General features: G+C 44.2%; 1 protein-coding gene across 3 annotated transcripts in view; it reads left to right on the top strand.

The window, feature by feature from the left end:
- Positions 1–15,784, top strand: part of ap3d1 (adaptor related protein complex 3 subunit delta 1) — a 30,841-nt gene extending 15,057 nt beyond the window's left edge. The window contains exons 14-33 of one of the 3 annotated variants that reach the window (XM_010871757.5): positions 237–467; positions 584–818; positions 1,080–1,225; positions 1,571–1,724; positions 1,932–2,003; positions 3,730–3,805; positions 4,591–4,778; positions 4,955–5,028; positions 8,666–8,828; positions 8,919–9,059; positions 9,495–9,548; positions 10,361–10,480; positions 10,613–10,768; positions 10,942–10,989; positions 11,615–11,804; positions 11,905–11,993; positions 12,135–12,220; positions 12,389–12,510; positions 12,715–12,794; positions 12,915–15,784. In XM_010871757.5, coding sequence (XP_010870059.2) covers positions 237–467; positions 584–818; positions 1,080–1,225; positions 1,571–1,724; positions 1,932–2,003; positions 3,730–3,805; positions 4,591–4,778; positions 4,955–5,028; positions 8,666–8,828; positions 8,919–9,059; positions 9,495–9,548; positions 10,361–10,480; positions 10,613–10,768; positions 10,942–10,989; positions 11,615–11,804; positions 11,905–11,993; positions 12,135–12,220; positions 12,389–12,510; positions 12,715–12,794; positions 12,915–13,010 — 2,521 coding nt within the window. In that variant the 3' untranslated portion in view covers positions 13,011–15,784. Of the gene's footprint in view, positions 1–236; positions 468–583; positions 819–1,079; positions 1,226–1,570; positions 1,725–1,931; positions 2,004–3,729; positions 3,806–4,575; positions 4,779–4,954; positions 5,029–8,665; positions 8,829–8,918; positions 9,060–9,494; positions 9,549–10,360; positions 10,481–10,612; positions 10,769–10,941; positions 10,990–11,614; positions 11,805–11,904; positions 11,994–12,134; positions 12,221–12,388; positions 12,511–12,714; positions 12,795–12,914 lie in introns of all 3 variants that reach the window. The other 2 variants (XM_010871756.5, XM_010871758.5) reach the window with 2 other exon arrangements.
- The last annotated feature ends 2,957 nt before the right edge of the window (positions 15,785–18,741 follow it).

Below are 18,741 nucleotides of genomic sequence, written 5' to 3'. Positions count from 1 at the left end.
TGGTCTGATTTCATTTAGATCAGGGTACGTCACCCCGTTCCTGGAGGGCAATGCAGCTTTCTCTCTTCCTGGTAGTTAATTGCACTCACCTGGTGTCTCAGGTCTGAATGAGTGACTTGTTAGAAGAAGAGGATGAAAACCTGAATGGTTGTGGAACTGCAGAGCCAGAACTGCTGTTTCAGACGACTAGTTTCTGTGACCACGTGGTTGACTATATGTCTCTGTGTCCGTCTCAGGTACATCAGTATCCTGGTGGAGCTAACCCGTCTGGAGGGAACACGCCACGGGCACCTCATTGCCTCCCAGATGCTGGACGTGGCCATCCGGGTCAAGGCCATCCGAGCATTCGCTGTAGCCCAGATGGCCACTCTGCTGGACAATGCCCACCTGCTGACCGGCAACACGCAGCGCAACGGCATCTGTGAGGTGCTGTACGCCGCCGCCTGGATCTGTGGAGAGTTCTCCGAGTATGTGTCCGTGCATTCCACCTCTGCGGGTCCACCCAATCTAGCTAAATATCCGTTCAGTTCAGGCCTACGTCATTGTCTCCCTTACCCTGTCCCCACCCCCTGTCCCCTCCCAGGCACCTGGAGGACCCCCTGTCCACCCTGGAGGCCATGCTACGGCCCAAGGTGGCCACCCTGCCGGGCCACATCCAGGCCGTGTACGTGCAGAACGCCGCCAAGCTGTTTGCCACTGTGCTTCGCGGCCAGGAGGGGGCGCCAGCAGACAGGACGGTGGCCCAGGAGACCAGCCAGTTGCTGATTGACAGGCTGCCTCTGTTTGTCCAAAGCGCCAACTTGGAGGTGCAGGAGAGGGTGAGTCACACAAAAGGCTAAACGCGGTTAACCTCCGGTGCCTGTGGCCTTTCCCAGTGTGGAGAAAAGCACAATAATACGTGCTTGGTCTTCAGATGCTTTAATGTTTTGGAGTGTGGCAGTGTTTAGATATATGGCCGTTTTGACACCGCAGGAGCTTTCAACCACAGCATTTAAGTGTTACTTAGTCAGGCACCTTTTCCAGTATGCATGTCTGTCCGTTCTCCATGCTTACCATACCGTCCTCTCTCCTCTCCCCAGGCCTCATGCATCCTGCAGCTGGTGAAGTACATCCAGAAGCTGCAGCAGAAGGACGTGGAGGTAGCTGAGGAAGTGACGGCTCTGTTTGCTGGGGAGCTCAACCCTGTGGCCCCTAAGGCACAGAAGAAAGTGCCTGTTCCAGAAGGGTCAGTATATCTGCCGGCTTCCACTGCTTATTGTCACATGAGACTGATACACATCCAACAGAAATAGACAAAATAGAGATTGTGGATACTTTAAAAACACATTATTAAGTAATGCAAAGTGGCTTTGTTTAATTCAAAGTCTCACAGACCCCACTGAATGGCCCTCTGATCATAGTGAGTCATTCCCTTGAAGAGGATGGAAACAAACTGGTTCAGCTCTGGTCAAGTGTTCAATGATGCTTTCCCACTTGACACCACAGGGGTCCTGGCCAGCTTACTGGGTTGCTACAGTATTGTTATTTTTTACCAAGCCTGTCTAATATGTGGTCTTGGACGTATCCCCAGTCTGGACCTGGATGCCTGGATCAACGAACCGCCCTCTGAGAGTGAGTCTGAGGATGAGGGAAGGAAGCCCAAAGGCAAGGCTGTGTTTGCCAAGGAGGAGTCCAAACACACCAAGCCACGCTACACGGAGGTGGACGAAAAGGAACTGGCCAAGGTAGGCATTTACAAGTCAATAACTGCTCTGTACTCATTGATATATAAGCGCCTAAATTATTTCAACAGTTTATCTGATGCAGGGGTTAAATAATTACTGATGCTGAAACAGCCATGTACTGAGGGATACTGGTACACATCACTCAGACAATAATATATTCAATGCATTTTCTAATGGCTACTTCATCCAATATTTCTGTCCCTCCAGAGGAGAGAAGTGAGGAAAGCCGAGCAAGCCAACAACCCCTTTTACATCAAGGCCTCCCCATCCTCTCAGAAGGTACTGACAGCACCGTTAATCAACGAGTTACCCTGGCAGCAGAGTTACCCTGGCTTGATGAATTACTGATGTAAAACCACTGGAATATAATCCTGTATGTTACCGTGTCTATATTAGGACTGTGCCTGAGTAGTCGTACGTGTAATCTGTCCTTCACTGGACAGGAAATTAGGTGAAAGAGTTTTTGCTGGAAGAGCAGTGGATTGGATTTGAACCCTTGCTGCGGTAGTACATGTCCTTCAGAGGTAGTAGTTTAGACCACTGGGCCCCTCGAGGCCTTGGCTTCAGAAAACATCTCAAAAACATTAAGAGAACACTTAAATCACACATCGGGTCTGGATGAAGGAAATGTATTAAAGATCAAAGTCTTTACTGTACGTTGTGTAATTGGTTGAATGTAACAACATTCAGTGATGACCAAAATCCCCAACCGATTCAGCTCTCCTCGTGTAACATCCGGTCTCCTGCATGCTTGAGGCTGTACTGGGAGACACAGCAAACCTAATGATGGTGCGTATGGATGTGCCATCCTAGAGGAGCTGGACTACCTGTGCAACCTGAATGGGCTGCAGGTACCGCCTCATGCTACCAGTAGTGACACTAGCAAACTGCTAAACTAGAGAATAATCAAGTCAGCAAGGATAAGGAAAGAGCAGTTGTCTGTGGCCACCACCTGCAAAACCGTTCCCTTTTTGGGGGTTGTCTTGTTGTTACCTTTCCTGTGCACTTGTCACTTTCATTTGCACCAAAACAGGTGACATTGAGTCACAATTGCTTATGCTTCTTAACTGGACAGATGGATATCCCTGAAGTTTAATTTACTTGTTGCCTGAATATAGTTTTTGTGGTGTATTAGCATATCATTAATTTGTGATGTGGATCATAAAGGTAGATACATTCAGAGTGGAATTATTTTATGGTTACTAGGGGTGTGTGTGTGTGGGGTGGGGGTGGGGGTTAGGTCTTACTGAACGAATGGGGACCAAATGTCCCAATGAGTATAGTAAAACCAGAAAAAATGTACCTAATTGGGTCCTTTTGCCGGTTCCCGTGAGGCAAAAGTCAATTTCCGGTTTAGGTTTAGGGTCAAACTTACAATTGATTTTATAGTTAGAATTGGGGTTTCTTTTAAGGTCCAGGCGTTGTTGGTTAAGTTTAGGGTTAAGGTTAGGCATTACATCTAGGTAAAGTTTAGGCATACATGTTAGTTTATTGAGGTAAGGTTTAGGGTTAGATTAGGGTTAGATTAGGGTTAGGTTAAGGTTAGGGTTAAGTTTAGGGCAAGGGAGCATGCAATTTCTATTTTCTGGTCCCCATGAGGGTAGCTGTACAAGTGTGTGTGTGTGTGTGTGTGTGTGTGTGTGTGTGTGTGTGTGTGTGTGTGTGTGTGTGTGTGTGTGTGTGTGTGTGTGTGTGTGTGTGTGTGTGTGTGTGTGTGTGTGTGTGTGTGTGTGTGTGTGTGTGTGTGTGTGTGTGTGTGTGTGTGTGTGTGTGTGTGTGTGTGTGTGTGTGTGTCTCGGGGAGGATTGGGACAATAGTATTGTAATTGTATCTGGAAGATGTAAAACATCTGTTAAAATATTAGTTTTGTCCAAGTGCTTGGCACACCCCGGTTCTTTCAAGTGTTCTATATTAATGGACCAGGAGCCCTAATGTGGGGTTTTTGTATTGTGTCGGTTACAGCGCTGTGGTATAGTTCCTGTGTGTAAGGCTTGTCTCTGTGCAGGTATACCAGGATGGGGTTGGTGTGGAGCACATTCCAGTGGTGCAGATTGACCTCAGTGTGCCTCTCAAAGTCCCAGGTCAGTGTCCTCTCACTTGTACTTCAACGGATGATTTCAGTCGGTGGTCCTGCATACAGGACTCTGTATCCGAACCTGACCAATCTCCCTCTCTCTCCCCCTTGCTCTCCTCTGTGTCACAACTAAACCCTTCTGTTGAACCTACCCCCTCTCTCCTCTGTGTCATAACTAAACCCTTCTGCTGAACCTACCCCCTCTCTCTTCTGTGTCACAACTAAACCCTTCTGCTGAACCTACCCCCTCTCTCCTCTGTGTCACAACTAAACCCTTCTGCTGAACCTACCCCCTCTCTCTTCTGTGTCACAACTAAACCCTTCTGCTGAACCTACCCCCTCTCTCCTCTGTGTCACAACTAAACCCTTCTGCTGAACCTTCCCCCTCTCTCCTCTGTGTCATAACTAAACCCTTCTGCTGAACCTACCCCCTCTCTCCTCTGTGTCATAACTAAACCCTTCTGCTGAACCTACCCCCTCTCTCCTCTGTGTCACAACTAAACCCTTCTGCTGAACCTACCCCCTCTCTCCTCTGTGTCATAACTAAACCCTTCTGCTGAACCTACCCCCTCTCTCCTCTGTGTCACAACTAAACCCTTCTGCTGAACCTACCCCCTCTCTCCTCTGTGTCACAACTAAACCCTTCTGCTGAACCTACCCCCTCTCTCCTCTGTGTCATAACTAAACCCTTCTGCTGAACCTACCCCCTCTCTCCTCTGTGTCATAACTAAACCCTTCCTTTTCCGTTCTTCCTTTCCTCCCTTCCGTTTGGGTTAGGGATGCCAATGTCAGACCAGTACGTGAAGCTGGAGGAGGAGCGTCGGCAGAAAGACAAGGCAGACAAGAAGAAGAAGGACAAGAAGAAGAGGAGGGAGAAGGGCGAGAAGGGACGGAGGAGGAAGGGCGACTCCGGCCCTGAGAGTGAGGAGGACATCACCCCTGCACATATGGTGGACATCACCACTGAGGAGATGCCAGAGGTAGGGGAGCAGCCAGTGCTTACAGCGTACCCTATAACCATTTAAAGGAAAACAAAAGTTCATACCTAAGCCCTCGGGTCAAGAAGCCATAATGTATCTTAGGTTGTATTGAATCGTATGTAGTACTGATGTTAGTTGTGCTCAGTCAGTAACCACCGACTCGCTTCCTGTCCCAGAATGCCTTACCCAGTGATGATGATGAAAAGGATCCCAACGACCCCCACAAAGCTCTGGACATCGACCTGGACAAGTGAGTTCACTGATCACCCTCATCTCGGTATCAGCTGCGGACTTCCACCCAGGGATTAGTAGGACAGCGTAGTCTATATAACCTGCCAGGGCTGTAATTTAATCTGTGGCGGTGTCAAATCTCTTCCTGGCTCCATGAGTGAGTGGCCGGTGCTGACCTCCTTCCTCACACACGCCCTCATACTGTGCTGTGCTCTGCTCTCTGGTTCTCTCCCTATGTCTCCCTCTTTCTCACGCACGCACACACCTCTCTCCCCCTTTGGGCAGTTTGCTGGCCGCATCTCGCAGGTGAGTACAGCCTCAGGAAAGGCCCTGCCTGGGCCTGGACACTAGACTGACTGCTGCTTCCTCTCTCCGTCTCCACCTGCTAGCCTGCCCCTTTTGATAACATGGCTTCTCTCCCTTTCCGCTCGCGCTCTACTCCCCCTGCTGTTTCGGCATGACATGACTTTGCAGTTTGAAGTTTGATCCCCGTTTTCAATGTACAATATTGTTTTTCTCCCGCTAACCTTTACTCCATTCCGAAACCGTATGCAATCTCACTTCAGAATATCAGCATTCCCTCTATATAAAACTGTTAATGTGCCAAGGAATGTTAGGAGCTGAAGAAAAGCACTCTACCTTATAACAAAAGCGATTAGATTGATGTGACGAATTCATTGATTTCTAAGGGGAATTGCTGATTTTCTCAAATCATTACTTAATTACCAGTCGTCTTCAACTACTGTACTGTGCTGTTCTTCACTACTCAAATCCCAAACCAAATCTACACCCAATCTCTTGATCATATGGTTAAAGGGGCACTTCACCCAGGGGAGATCTTAGGTGCTGTGTGTGATGTCAGATTTCTAGGGCAGTCATATTGAAGGTGGAACGAGAACTGATTCATGAATCTAGTCATGTTTTGTTTTATTTCGCTGGGACTCGTTGTTGTACCGATTCAGTCAATTTCATGTAATCGTGGTTGTCCTTGATTGATAGAAACATTGCTCAAAGACGTGCGATGACTCTGTCTTCTGATAAATTGATGAATGTACATGGTGTCAAGATTTTTCCTCTCTGAAAGGCTACAAATCTAAAGCTGTAACTTCCTGCTCTGCCATAGTCCCTCCCTTTCCTCTCCACTTGGAGAGTTTAATCCGCGGTAGACTGGCCACTGCTAGCTAGCTAACTTTACAATAAGCATCACAATGGATTGTTGTCATAATCTGATGGATACATTTTTGAAAGTGATCTTACATTTTGATTTTGAATCATACATGTTTGAGCTGGAGTAGGCTGCTGTACAAAGGATTTGAAACTGTAGAAGCTGGTTATTATGTTTTTTTCTCTGCCTGTTGCATTCAATACGGATTAAAGAATGTATTTACTAGTCACATTTGGACTACTGCAGTTTAACAATGTGGCCATTATAGTGTAATGTATTAACAAACACAAATGTTGTTACTTTGCTGATATTCCAGCTACACTTAGTAAGAACAAATGGTGTCGTCCATCATAAAACAACCAGATTTAGTGGGGAGTTGAGAGTGCAGGAATTCTTAGCATTTTCTGCTGATGAATGTGTGTTAATGTACTTGTTTTTGCCAACTGTAGCTGAATATAACACTGGTATAGCCTAGTCTTTTTAGATATGTCTACTTACAATTCCAATTAATTTGAGCCTTGTTTGTTGAAAACTGCATATGGAAATGCATTATTGAGATATGTCGCGCTAGCAGTTAATTCTGAATTTGACAGTACAATGCCTACTCTCTTTAAACATGGTTACGTTGATGGTGTCCTTTGTAAAATGACCAGATTTAGTGGAGAGTTAAGAGAGCCTGAATTCTTAGTTATTTAGTCTGGTAAACGTGTTTCCGTATTCTCACTGTTTTGCAAAGGTACCGAAGATACTGCTACATAAGTGTTAATGATATTATTTGTTGGTATGTTTTGTAAGCAGGGTAAATGCCAATGTGGTGTTTACCAGTGAGATCTGTTCTAACTTATGGGTCCATTACTGGCAGTGGCACCAAGCGAAAGAGCATTTTTCTGCATTTGCTTGTAATTACTACAGCCTGGCACAGAGCACTACAAGGACATGATCTATGTTGGTGTTTGAAATATATCTGTTATTTAAAAGTATTTTTTGTCAGGTTCTAAAAATGATTGTTGTCACCATTTGGCATTTCATTGGGGAGGCGAGTAACTATGTTCGCTATGATTTCTGGAACTTGTGGGATTTTATGGACAGGTCAATGCTGAGGAAGTAGATTCTGCTGCAAAATTCACATTTGTTTGTTCTAGATTGTGTTTTGGAGACCTTGTTTTTATGACTCATGTATCATTGTAGTAGGCTCTGTGCACAAGCGTATGGACGTAGTTCCGCTTAAGCCAGATGTCGGCATATCATTTTCCGGTTTACTTAAGGCGATCACCCGCGTCGCCCAACATTTCAATTTTTAGTAGACGTCTCAAAGACCTGCCTAAAATAATCATTAGTGATCATTAGTCCATCAAATTGTTGATGCCTGGTCCCCTGCTCCAACAAGCAAGCGGAACAAGGGATTCAAACTCTACGTATCTGCACAACTACGAGGGTAAGTAGTTTACTGTGGTGTGCCGGCCGGCTATCGGCTAAGCTAGCTAGCGACGTGTTCCTTTTTAGTGTAGTATTAGGCAGGACAATAGAATGCATAAAAATTCACCCTAGCCTCAAAAACGGCAAAAGAACGCTGGCTGAGCTGGAACGCTAGCGTGTCCCCATAGCAAGTGAACTGAAACGAACCTTCGTTCAGCCTCTTCTAACCTGAATGAAGCTTAAAATTCCATAGCCTCAAAAAAGCACCAAAACAGGTCTCCTCTTTTATTTTACTACTGTAACCTCATTTCACAACGAAACTGAAAAATAACAACTGGCATAGGAAGTAAACATCTGGTCCTATATGGTATTAATTGCGCTTAAACCTGCAATATGTGGAAGTATATAAAAATTGCCTTTTCTGACTATTTTTAGTCTAGCGTTTGAAGTCAATGAATGGCGCAAGCCATATTTTATTAAAAAGAGGACATTCTCCTGATTAAAATGATTGAGTCAGGTACATTATATATTTTTTTTTTTCCGTACAACAGCATCACTCATCTTGTTGTGAGTTTTGGTGTTTACTAATGCGGATGAGTATTAGCAAGTAAACCGGAAACTGCAATACCGACTTCTAGACAAAAGCGGAAGTTCCTCACTACGCTGGTGCACAGAGTCTATTGGTCCATCATGTGGTTGGGTTATGGTGAAATGCCCCTTTAACCAAATTTACTGTAGACATCGACACAGGTCTGTTGACACAATTGGTATCAGCAGGGGTGGAAATAATGGTGGGATTGGGAAGGAAGGTTCTAGAGGTCTGATGACACTGTACGTTTTAATGGCTTTGAAGGTTTGTGCTGAGACACTGATGGAGTGAATCACTATCTCTTCTTCTTTTCCTCATTGCCTCGCATTCACTACCATTGGTTTTCTGAAATGATAAGGTCTCACCATGCTAATCTCAGCCTGTCCATTCCTGCCAGATCAGGGATGCAGGACAAGAGGCCTGTTTCACCAGAATCCCAAGGAAAAGTCCAAAGCTGTGGTTTTATCAGTGTTTCTTTGCTCTCAGGCCCCTGGCAGACAGTGAGAAGAAGCTGCCGGTTAGGACACACCGCCCCGATGAGGTTCTCAGGAGCCCTGTGGATGATGGGGAGGGGGTGGAGGTTGTGCCTGAGCTCAAGAAGAAGAGTGGGAAGGAAAAGAAGGACAAGAAGAAGGACAAGGACAGGAAGGTGAGGCCCTTTATTCTTTAACTGTAGTTTCCATATTTTGGTTAGTGTTTAGGATCTTTATTTACTTGGATTGTTGTTCTGTTATCGTAGAAAAGTAAAGAGGAGAAGAAGAAAAAGAAACACAAACACGAGGAAGGGGAGAATCTTATGGGGGCTGGGTCGGAGGTGCCTGTCCAATCGGAAGACAGCAACGAAGTGGCAGCCCCACCTCCTGCCACCACTACAAATGAGGTACAACATCACAAAGAGACAGACAAGATCTGCACAATTACATTTTCTGTGGGGTTTTGTCATTCCTTTTATTCATCAAAATGTGTGGACTGGCACTAAAGAATTTGACAAAAGATAATTGAATAGAAAAGCTTAAAGCATAAATATTTTTTAAGATGTTCAAGCTGAGAATCTGCACATTTCCCACTTCTTTATAATCATTTTCATTTAACCAACATTGTCATTGCTTCTTTTAAGCCCCCAACACCATCCTGTTGATAATGAAGATTTAAATCAAGTACCTGTATTTTGTCTAGTGTGTGTAGTCTCTCTAAAAATACTTGATTTATTCATGAAAAGAACAGTGTAATCTCTGTATTCATTTTCATGAAGCGATAGTGTTAAAATGTTTAACCTCTCTGCCCACAACCCCCTCATCACCCCTTCCTGTTTTAGGCTTCGGATCTGGATTTCTGGCTCTCAAATGCTCCAGTGCCCTCTAACCCTCAGGTTGAGTTCCTCTCTCTTACAGTCACTCCTTGTAGTTATGTGTGGTCTAACAGCACCTTTTGCGTCTCATCTCATCAGTTAGTTTTAGCATTTAAATTTTCTTTCATTATCTCCTTCGCTCTTACACAGGTCGTGTATCCTTACTTATTCTTCTGTTTTCTTTTTCTGTTCTCTCCTAATGTGTTTCTCTGTCGGCTCTCTCTACTTTCTGTCTGTTACTCATCAGTCGGTGGGGTGGGGGCAGGGCTCACAGGTCTCGTTGAGGTGTCTCAGATTTCCTGTGACTACATATTAGAGGTTTTTAACTACATACTGAATTTGGGTTTGTGCCTCTACATGTCTGCTTCTGTGACCTCTTGGGTCCAGAGCAGCTGTCAAGCCAGATGGAAGACCAAAGAAGACAGTACAGAATTTGTTTTGATCTCAGAGTAGGTTATAAAGTAAATGTTAAAATCTCTGTGACCCCACTCTCTCTGTTTTCTGTTTTGCTCCTGCTGTGTATGTTTCAAGTGAAGTCTGATCATTAGGTATATTGTTTCCTGGCTCTGTATGCAGAAAACTTGATCACACCAACTCTCTGCCCTCAGGAAATAGGCTACACATCTTTCAGACACCCACATGTGAGAATGTGACTCGCATCCTGTTAGGACAGGTTCATGTTTTTGTTATAATATTGGCGTCATTTGGAAAGATGTGAGCATTTGGGAACTCTACTAACCAGTTACTGCAACTAATAGACCCAACTACTTCGGTAGTTGTCCAGTGTTCTTTTAATCAGTGAATGGCTGTGCATTGTATTTGTGTGTTGATAGGAGGCTGCCAAAGTATCAGAGGCTCCCTCTGCATCTACCCCTGAGGCAGTGTCGGGTATGGCTGTCGTGCCACCGGACTCTGAGCCTGAAGAGGCCAAAGACACTGAGCCAGAGGACACAGTGAGTCACTACTGATGCCACAAACACTTAAAATCTTAGCTGTGTTCAAGTACTTCTAATTTTTCCACATTCACTAGCCGTTTCTGAATCAAATGCCTTTCACTTCATCCCCTGCTGGCTTTCCTTTCTCAGAAGTCTTCCAAGCACAAGAAGAAGAAGCAGAAGAAGGAGAAGGAGGAGAAGGAGAAGAAGAAAAAGAAGAAGCATCACCACCACCATCACCATAGCGATGGGGCTGGAGATGAGTCTGTGCAGAACGGCAATGTGGAGGAGGAGGAGCCTCTGCCGGTCAGTAACCAATCATCCTCCATTTATAGTGTGTAAATAAAACTTTGTGTAAAAAAATTGTATGGTTTTGTCAACTTCTCAACCTTAAGCCATGGCTTGACACTGGCTGTCAAATAGCATATTTGCATATTTAGTGACGAGCCCCAAATGACCAGACTCTTCTCTCTTTTCAGCCAATGTCCAATTACGCCCTGCTGGCTGAGAATTCCTATATCAAGATGGTGAGTGTGATTGAGGGGATGCTTGGGACCGCTGAAGAACCGGGGTTTTGTGGTGCATCTTCTATGTTGATAGCCTAAGATAGAGGAAGTGGATGGAGTCATTGTAACATTAATATCTACGTATAATACGCCATATTTGGACCTCTATTTTCTTTGCCCTCTTTCAAGACAAAGCAGGATGCTGATGAGGTATTGGCTGAGGTTCTTTGAAATGCAAGCTATGGGTTTCAAAGGAGAATCTTCTCTAGATGTGTTCTGGAGTGTGGCTGTGCTCTTAGACTGTGATCCCTGGTTCTATAACTCTGTCATAACCAAGCAGTTATGCAGAGGCTTGAGTGTACTGGAAAACATGGACGCGTTTAAAAACTCCATGAGCCAGGGGCATCCTCTTGAGTGTGACGCCATGGTCCTTGAGTGTCCCGTCAGTGGTGTTTCCCCGGTTGCTTCGGAAAAATCACATGGGATTTATGTTGGGAGTGGAGTAGCGCATTAATGGATTTGTTGTGGTTTCGCATGCAAGTCAGTGTGCCGTGGTACTTGTGGGAACACTGCTGGCTATGCTGAGGATTGACCTTATCCTTCTACTTTATCCTCCTCTTCTCTCCCTTTATCCTCTCCCCACCAGATGTGTGACATCCAGGGGAACCTGCAGGACGGCAGTCAGGTGGTGGTATCGGTTATCTTTGAGAATAAATGTGACAGCTTCATCAAGGCCATGGAGTTCAACGTGCTGGACTCTCTCAACTCCAAGCTGCAGCGGCCCGAGGGGGCCGGCCCACACGACGGGCTCACTGTGCCCTTCCAGCTACCGCCCGGTGAGGAGATGGATATGGTCCAAAGGAATTCAGAGTGCTCACATCCCAACAATGAGGTTCCTGTTCATCTAACCCAGTTGTCTCCTCTCTTGTCCTTCAGGAATCTCAAACGAGGCCCGCTTTGTCTTTTCTGTACAGAGCATTGTGATGCCCCAGAAATTGAAGGGAACTCTCACCTTCATAGTCAAGGTAATCTCTCCCACTGCAATGCCCCTTCCAGTTTTCTGCCAGTCATTGTCTTGACTCTTTCCCTGCTCAAGGTTCAGACTGACTTATTCCTCAGTGAATGAAGGCTTTTTGGTCATTTTCAGCTGTTATGTTCTTTCACAGACTGACGATTCCTCAACTCATGAAAAACTGGACTTTAAATTGCACTTTACCTGCACCTCATACCTGATCACCACTCCCTGCTACAGGTCAGTTCATGTAGCGGGCTCAAAGAACCCTATTTTACTGTCCCGTTAATAATGAACATTAACTTACTGCATATTTTGAACTATTTGCGTAGGGTGCTGTGCTCTGATTTCAGCCATTTACTAACCAATGTAGTGTTTGGTCATGGTGATGGCTGTTTGTGTTTGCAGTGACGCGTACGCTAAGCTGTTGGAGTCAGGGGACTTAAAGGGGAGCTCTCTGAAGCTGGAGGGAGTCAGCCAGCCCTTCCACCATCTACTGGCCAGGATCTGCTTCCATCACCACTTCTCTGGTGGGTTCAGGGGGACAGGCTGGATACAGGGGCAGAGGGAGGGGAACAGATAGGGACTTGGGCGAACTGGTTGCTTTTGACAGTTTGGCATTGTCCTCTTGAAGAGATCTACCTCTAAGTAAACGTATTGGCCACTTTATGATGATGGTTATGTGGTAGATGAATGGTACAGCAAGCTTATGGCTGTGCTCTTGTTTCTGACAGTTGTGGAAAGGATCGGTTCCTGTGCCTCCATGTACAGCAGGTCAATCCAGGGTCACCATGTGTGTCTGCTGGTCAAAACTGTGAGTCGCTCTATTTCATAGTCAGGGTGCCAAAGGTCCACGTACCGATGCATTACCCAGAGGACGTGCAGGGATTGTCTTGGTGATTTATTGCTGTCTCTGTGTCCCTGTCGTCCTCAGGCTGATCAGACGGTTTCCATCGACGCTAAATGTGATGAGCCGGGCCTGCTTGGGAATGTTCTGGATGAGATCAAGCTGACCTTCTCTCAGTGCTGATTTGTCTGACGGCCCTGCCGCTCGAGCCCTCCTCACTATAAAACACACAATCATTTGACAAACACTGCGGCTGGCTCTCCACCATGTTTATTAGTCCTTAGATGAACGACGCCCCTTCGTTCCTCTCGCTTCCCCCTATTCCTTCCTCCGTGATGCCCTCTGACACTTCCTCAGTCCTTCTCTTGCATTCACAATTGCTCATTCTTTTCTGTATGCTCACTCCCTCTTGGTACTTTTAATTTCATTTATTTTTGACCAACCCAACCTGTTCCAGCCTTTTGACTGAGTTTCCGTCTTTTGGAATCCTCCATCTATTCTCTCACTCACATTGGCATTACAGCCTGTGATGGTCATGTAATGTTATTTTACAACTGGACCTTTTTGTTGTTTGTTGGAATGTTTTTGTGATTTTTGTTTGTTTCTCTCTCTTTTTGTTGATGTCTGCGCCTTTAATTAAACATCAGTATGTTACCATGACTCTCCTCTGTGGTCCTGTAGAGTGTGGGACTGTCTGACTGGCCCTAGCTGCCCCCCCCACCCCCCACCCCGACCTGACTGAAGAAGACATCTCTTGAGCCCCATCTCCTGGTGTCCCTGCTCTTCGCTCCTGTTGTGCTACGCTTCAGTTTGACCTGTGTTGCTATAACCTATAAATAACAGTATCAATTCCTATATGAATTTGAAATGCCTGAGCCTGAAAATTCCACTAAGAATGTATTGGAGGAGGAGTGCTTGTGGGTACACTGGGACCAGGTCTAAACATACTGGCACTCCAAAATTCATTTCTGCAAAAATCACTAAATGGCTTTTACATAGTTGAACCATGTCCAGATTCCTTGCTCTCAGTCTCCTGTTATTGACATGGGTACAATGATGTGTTTTCACAATGATTTATCGCTGTGATTATGTTGTAATGGTTGAAGGGTGTTTTCCTGCTTATCATCTGTGCTTTTCTAGAACTCTCTTGCCTAAGGCATGTCTACCATCGTTTCTGAAGTGTGTGACAGTAATATAAAATCTCCTGTTGTTATGCCACTGCTTGTCTTTATTCACGTGTGGCTAAAGGCCAGCAATCAAATACTGCAGCTAGAGAGGCTTACGTAGAGTGAAGTCCAAAAGCATTTGGACATGACACCTTTTTTATATTTTGGCTCATACATTTGCTGTTTGGATTTTAATTAAGAATGTTTTCTGGACTTGCTGTTATTGTTTTGTACAGAGGTTCGCAAACCTTGTGGGGTAGGATTCTGGGCTGTTAACTTTTATCATTCGCAATTAATTCATTATCTGTATTCGTTGTAGCATCCACGTCAAAGTAGAGGTGTTTAGAAACATTCTGTTCCTATTCACAATCGGATTTAATCCAGAATGACACTGCGTTATCACACATTTCTATTGGGAACATAAACAAAAAAGATGTCCTTTCCAAATACTTTGACTTTGCTGTAGCTTTTCTATATCAGGCTCTTTATATCAAACTGTCTCCTTTGTGTGAATATACATAGTTTAGGGTCACCTATAGAAATGGAAGGCTGTTTTAGTCATATTATAATTGTATTCTGGGAAATCAATGGTCCTTACATTTTTAATCAAGGTAGCTTCTTGTTTGCTATGTACATTGCTCTTTCATATCACCACAACCTCATGCACTTCTGACATGTTGTCTCTCAATATAAAACATACATGGCTCTAAAGAGAAACCAATATTATTCTAGTGTTATCTTCTCTTAGAACTGCCTTGCCACTTCCTGTGCATTGACAATATGATTGACATGAATGGTCATCATTTTAAATGGGTTATTCCTTTTATGACTTGCTCAGAGGTACACGTTTGCCGTCTAGTTACTCTCAACGTGTCTCAACATGCTTGGTCCTGCAAGAAGTAGCTGCAACTTGAATGATCCACTAGGTTTTTGTTTGTATCCAAACTCTCATTTGTCTTGCCAGTGTAGATGGTGTTGGTCTTTTGTTGAACCATAGGTCAGCCATTCTATTTGTATATTGTCCTGTGTTGTTGTGAGTACGGAGTGAAGGACTGTATTTCATGGATAATATTCATAAAACATCCTTCCAAAAATAGATTTTGAAAGTCAATGCAATCCTAAATTGTACTATTTTAACATTTCTGTGAATAATATTTAACTACAGTTTGTTTCTTGCAAGAGTAGGAATGTATACTTTTTTGCTATCCAAGGACACACACAAAACTCTGTCACTCCTTGGTTGTCTCCATTTTTCTTTTTTTCTGAAGTGAAAGCTGACTACAGTCAACTTTTTTTTGATTGTACTGTATTTTTATCAAATAAGTTCATAAAATCAAAAATGTATTTCTTAAATGTTTTAAATTATTGACCATTAGTGAATGGGGCTCCATGTGGTGTCATGGTGCTGAGAGGAAGGGGCTTTAATTCGGTAGATAAGAAAGGGCTTGTGGTGCAGTTCAGTGAAGCGACTCACTTTGTCTTAATTTTTTCTCTGGTAAATTGTAGTGATCATCTTGCTGATTTTGGTTTGTGACATTAAAATATGCACTCATTGCTTTTTTTTCCCCCAAAGATCCTGTCAACTTCTTCATTCTCAATTCCCCAGCAGTATGTTGTAATATAATGTCTTATTTTATTTTTAAGAGGGGACTACATGAGCAAGACAAAATTATTGGTCTGCTAGATCAACATTCCCTTAAAGAACAGAATTCTACCCAAATTAAAATAAAGGCTGCGCTGCTGTTGTCTCTGTGTTAAGGTGAACCAATAAACTCCCACATATAAAATTAATTTGTGTTTTTATTCAAATTGTATTTGTCTGTATGGTGTATTATTTCCTCTATGGGTCTTTTAGAAATTGATTGATTTCATCAAACTTCCTGTTTTGTTTTTGCCTCATGGCTGTCATCTTCCCCTGAACTACTGTTCACATCTGTAGGCATGGTACAGCATTTGGCCCGAATCGGGGAATTTGGGCAAGTTTTGTGTTGGTGTATTTTTTTTATATTTGTTAACCCATTTAATGTTACGTTCCCAGACAGGGTAACCTTGATGTGGTCTGGACCAGTTCTGACCAATGTGTGCGGTTAGCCAAAGAAAGGTTCAGCACCAGTTCCTGCCCGCTCCTGAATCATCTGTCTCCCCATTACCCTTTGTCCTGTGTGAAGCTGCCTGAGCTGTTGCGTGGGAAATGTGGGACATCCGTTGCATAGGGAGTGCTAGCTCAAGCAGAGGTGCCTAACGGTGACCGCAATGTTGGGTGCATCTCGCTGATCCATGAGCACATACTACATACAGAGTGGACGCAAGACCGCTTTCTCTTGATCACATAAGGATGGACTCCCCTCTAAAGGCTGTTGTGGTAGCACATGTTTTTGCTTTGTTAGTGTTTGCTTTGCTAACGGGATATTTTGCGTTTTGAGTTGGGTCCTGGATCTTTTGATGGCTGCCACCAAGTGGTGAGGGTAGGCAGCAACATATCAACCATGCTGACCCCAAACACTGGGGCTTAGAGGGTCCTCATAGCCCACCGGGATGGCTTTGCACCACTCAAATACCATCACTGGATGTTTTCCTGATGACATTGGTAGTTCTGATCAGTGATGCATTATATTTGTGGTGTAAGAGTTATTTTAATTTGTAATTTCATCAACAATTTTGTTTACATTTTAGTAATATAGTAGACACTTTAATCCAGAGTGAGTTAGTATAATAATTAGGGTTAAATGCCTTGCTCAAGGGCACAACAGTAGATTTGTTTCAACTTCTGAACCAGCAACTTCCTCAGTTATTGGCCTGACACTGAACCATTATGTACTCTATTGCCCATATCAAGTTACAAAGCAGGTAACTAATTACATTTACAAGCTTTTTATATACACTGCTCCAAAGAATTAAGGGAACGTGTAATCATCACAGTATAACACCAAGTCAATTAAACTTCAGAGATATCAATCTGTCCAGTGAGGATGCATAAGCGATTGTAAATCTGTCACCTGTTTTGGTGCAAATGAGGTGCGCTGGAGAGGCAACAGCAAGACAACCCCCAAAAGGAAATGGTTTTGCAGGTGGTGGCTACAGACAGTTCCTCTCTCGTTATCCTTTCAGACTGATTCTCATTTTGCTAATGTCCTTGTCACTGCTGGTGGCAAAAGGCAGTACCTGCAGCCCATTCAGGTTGCACAGCCAGTCCAGCTCCTCCAGGATGGTACATCCATATTTGCCGTCACAAGGTTTGCTGTGTCTCCCAGTACAGTCTCAAGAGCATGGACAAGAGACCAGGAGACAGGCTGTTACACAAGAAGAGCTTGATAGGGCCGTAAAAGGGAATCAACCCAGCAGCAGGACCAGTATCTGTTACCTTGTGCAAAGAAGAACAGGAGGAGCACCGCCAGAGCCCTACAAAATGACCTCCAGTGGGCTACCAAACTCAGAAATTGACTCCATGAGGGACTGACATCCTCTAGTGGGACCTGTGCTCACAGCCCAGTACCGTGCAGCTCGACTGGCATTCGCCAGAGAACATCAGAATTGGCACGTCCGCCATTGGTGCCCCGTTCTCTTCACAGAGAACAGGTTCACACTGAGCATGTGTGACAGATGTGAAAGAGTCTAGAAATGCCATCGTGAATGTTATGCCGCCTGCAAGATCATCCAACATGACAGGTTTGGCAGTGGGTCAGTGATGGGGAGGCAGATGCTTGGAGAGTGGCACTGACCTCCACGTGTTAGTCAATGGTTAGCTGTTAGGTACTGGGATAAAATCCTCAGACAGACCTTACACTGCTGCAGTGGGCCCTGGGTGCAGGACAATGCCCAGACTCACGTGGCCAGTGTAGGCAGTTCCTGGATGACGAAGGCATTGATGCCATTGACTGGCCCTCACCTTCCCCAGATCTGAGTCCAATTCAGAACCACTGGGACCTTATGTATCCTACACTGCCATATAGCGCCACTGACTGTCCAGGAGCTCACTGATGCCCTGATCCAGGTCTGGGAGGAGATCCCCTAGGGCACCATCTATTGTCTCATCAGGAGCATGCCCAGATGTTGTCGGGAGTGCATTTAGGCACGTGGGGGCCATACACACTACTGAGTCACATTATGACTCAGTAGTGATTTCAGTTGTTTACTTACTTTTGGTGTTTGAATCCAGCACTCTATCAGTTGGTGATTTTGGTTTCCATTGACCGTTGTTACATCATTTTGTTCTCAACGAATTACAGTAAAGATGATCTTTAATATATTTCATTAATCAAGACAACGTGTGATTTAAGTGTTCCCTTCATTTTTTGGAGTGTATTACAGAGACCAAAACATTCTTGTTTGATATGTTTAGGCTATCCCAACTGAAAATGCTTTAATGCATATGGACAAAGATACATTTGCACAATTAGCATTAATTAACCTTAAACCAGTATCTGTGATTAACCTAGAATTCTAACCAACTTTATTGTGTAGGCTATCCTAAATTAAATTATATATCATTACTTACTATCTATATTTACAGTAATTTGCATATTTGATGTTATTTCTAAAGCAACATCTCTTGAACCATTCAAGCTAGAGAGACCAAACCAACTTTTTTCATTTGTTTGTGCTATATTAGCTTGAAACTCTTAAGCAATTAATTTAATTTGCATAATTAGCATGAATTAATCGTTTAACAACATCTCAAACTATTCATGCTAGAGATACCAAACAAAACTTAGTTCCACATGTTTATGCTGTCCCAACATAAACCCATA

The sequence above is a fragment of the Esox lucius genome, chromosome 8 (genome assembly GCF_011004845.1).
Source record: "Esox lucius isolate fEsoLuc1 chromosome 8, fEsoLuc1.pri, whole genome shotgun sequence".
Lineage (NCBI taxonomy): Eukaryota > Metazoa > Chordata > Actinopteri > Esociformes > Esocidae > Esox > Esox lucius.
The sequence above is the reverse complement of the archived record's forward strand: the minus strand, read 5'-3'. Positions and strand labels throughout refer to the sequence as shown.